Below are 1,456 nucleotides of genomic sequence, written 5' to 3'. Positions count from 1 at the left end.
TAGGCAAATATTTATTGAATAAATTTATGAAGCAAATATATAACACATCAACACGTAATTAATATATGAAGGCCTTTATGGTAAATTAATATTTGACAAAGCCCTGTATACACTAAATATAAAATAGCCAAAAATCAAGTGAGCCTGAGAGAACTATAATTCATTGTGTATATTATATTATTCTATATGCCTACTGAACAATGAACAAAATTATCTTAATTCATTTCTGCACATTATGCCTTTAACTATTAATCATGTTCCAGTCCCTGTGCAAACTGCATTCCGAAAGGCCAACCCTCAGTTATAATTATGTATAACTTGATTATAAATGGAAGCATTTGGCTATGATTTATTATGCATGCTTATTGCTATCAAAGAAATAAGCAAAGTTTTAGGTTTACTGTGCAAGAATTTTAATTAGATTTGCACACATCTCAAAAAATTCTATTGTGTGACTTCCAGGTCTTGGAGTTAAGTCAACAGGAGAAGAGTCAAGTGACGTTACAGATGAGGTAAGAGAAGCTTCTGAGGATTTTCCTTGAGCCTCAGCATCTGAATCATTCCTTTGGCAAGCTCGATAGTTGCTAACTGAGCCTGATCTCTGTGGAGTAGCAGTCCCTGATTTGGCTTCAGTAATTTCATCTGGGTAAAAAAAAAAATTCAATTTATTATAATCCATGACACCCTCCCAAAAATTTTAATAGTATTTAATTTGCTTCTTTAAGTGAGATCACTGACCCGCTATCAAGAGCATGTTTATTTTGAATACCTCCTAAAATAGAAGCAATGAATCTGTATTATGCCACTTGCCTTTTTTACACACAGCAATGTATTCCCCTAATGACTTATTAAGATTGGGTACATATTTGGCTACTCATCAGTCTTGCAATCCAGGATTAAGAGAGCCCAGTAAACTAATAATGAGGCTTAATAAACATCATTCCCTAGCAATAAAAGTCAATCTTTCTATAATAAAATCATAGAATAAATGCACTTAAAATTTGAATCCTGGAAATCATCTCATTTAACTCCTCATTTTACTGATAAGAAAACATAAACCACTTAAGAGTTAAGTGACAAATGAACAGAGAGGTAAATCTAGAACCCAAGTCTCCTAACTCTCATCTTGGTGCTCTTCATTCTCCCGCTTTGTCTTCATATTTGATTTAAGATCTTATAAAAGAACAACAATTCCAATGAACAAAAATCAAGGAAAAGCTAAGTTGGGAACACAATATAAAAACAGTAAATGTCCGTTCCATTGGTAAACCCAGGTACTAATAAACCTAAGATTCATGATTTTTTTTTTTTTGCAGTACGCTGGTCTCTCACTGTTGCGGCCTCTCCCGTTGCGGAGCACAGGCTCCGGACGCGCAGGATCAGCGGCCATGGCTCACCGGCCCAGCCGCTCCGCGGCATGTGGGATCCTCTCGGACCAGGGCACGAACCCCTGTCC

At 36.1% G+C, this 1,456-nt stretch overlaps 1 protein-coding gene across 2 annotated transcripts in view; it reads right to left on the bottom strand.

Annotated features, from left to right (window-relative positions):
- Positions 1-212: 212 nt before the first annotated feature.
- Positions 213-1,456, bottom strand: part of PRKAA1 (protein kinase AMP-activated catalytic subunit alpha 1) — a 44,846-nt gene continuing 43,602 nt past the window's right edge. The window contains exon 9 of one of the 2 annotated variants that reach the window (XM_007469654.1): positions 213-642. In XM_007469654.1, coding sequence (XP_007469716.1) covers positions 398-642 — 245 coding nt within the window. In that variant the 3' untranslated portion in view covers positions 213-397. The remainder of the gene's footprint in view (positions 643-1,456) is intronic. The other variant, XM_007469653.1, reaches the window with a different exon arrangement.

The sequence above is a fragment of the Lipotes vexillifer genome, unplaced genomic scaffold (assembly GCF_000442215.2).
Source record: "Lipotes vexillifer unplaced genomic scaffold, Lipotes_vexillifer_v1.1 scaffold434, whole genome shotgun sequence".
Lineage (NCBI taxonomy): Eukaryota > Metazoa > Chordata > Mammalia > Artiodactyla > Lipotidae > Lipotes > Lipotes vexillifer.
Note: the sequence above shows the minus strand (reverse complement) of the source record. Positions and strands in the feature narration are given on the sequence as shown.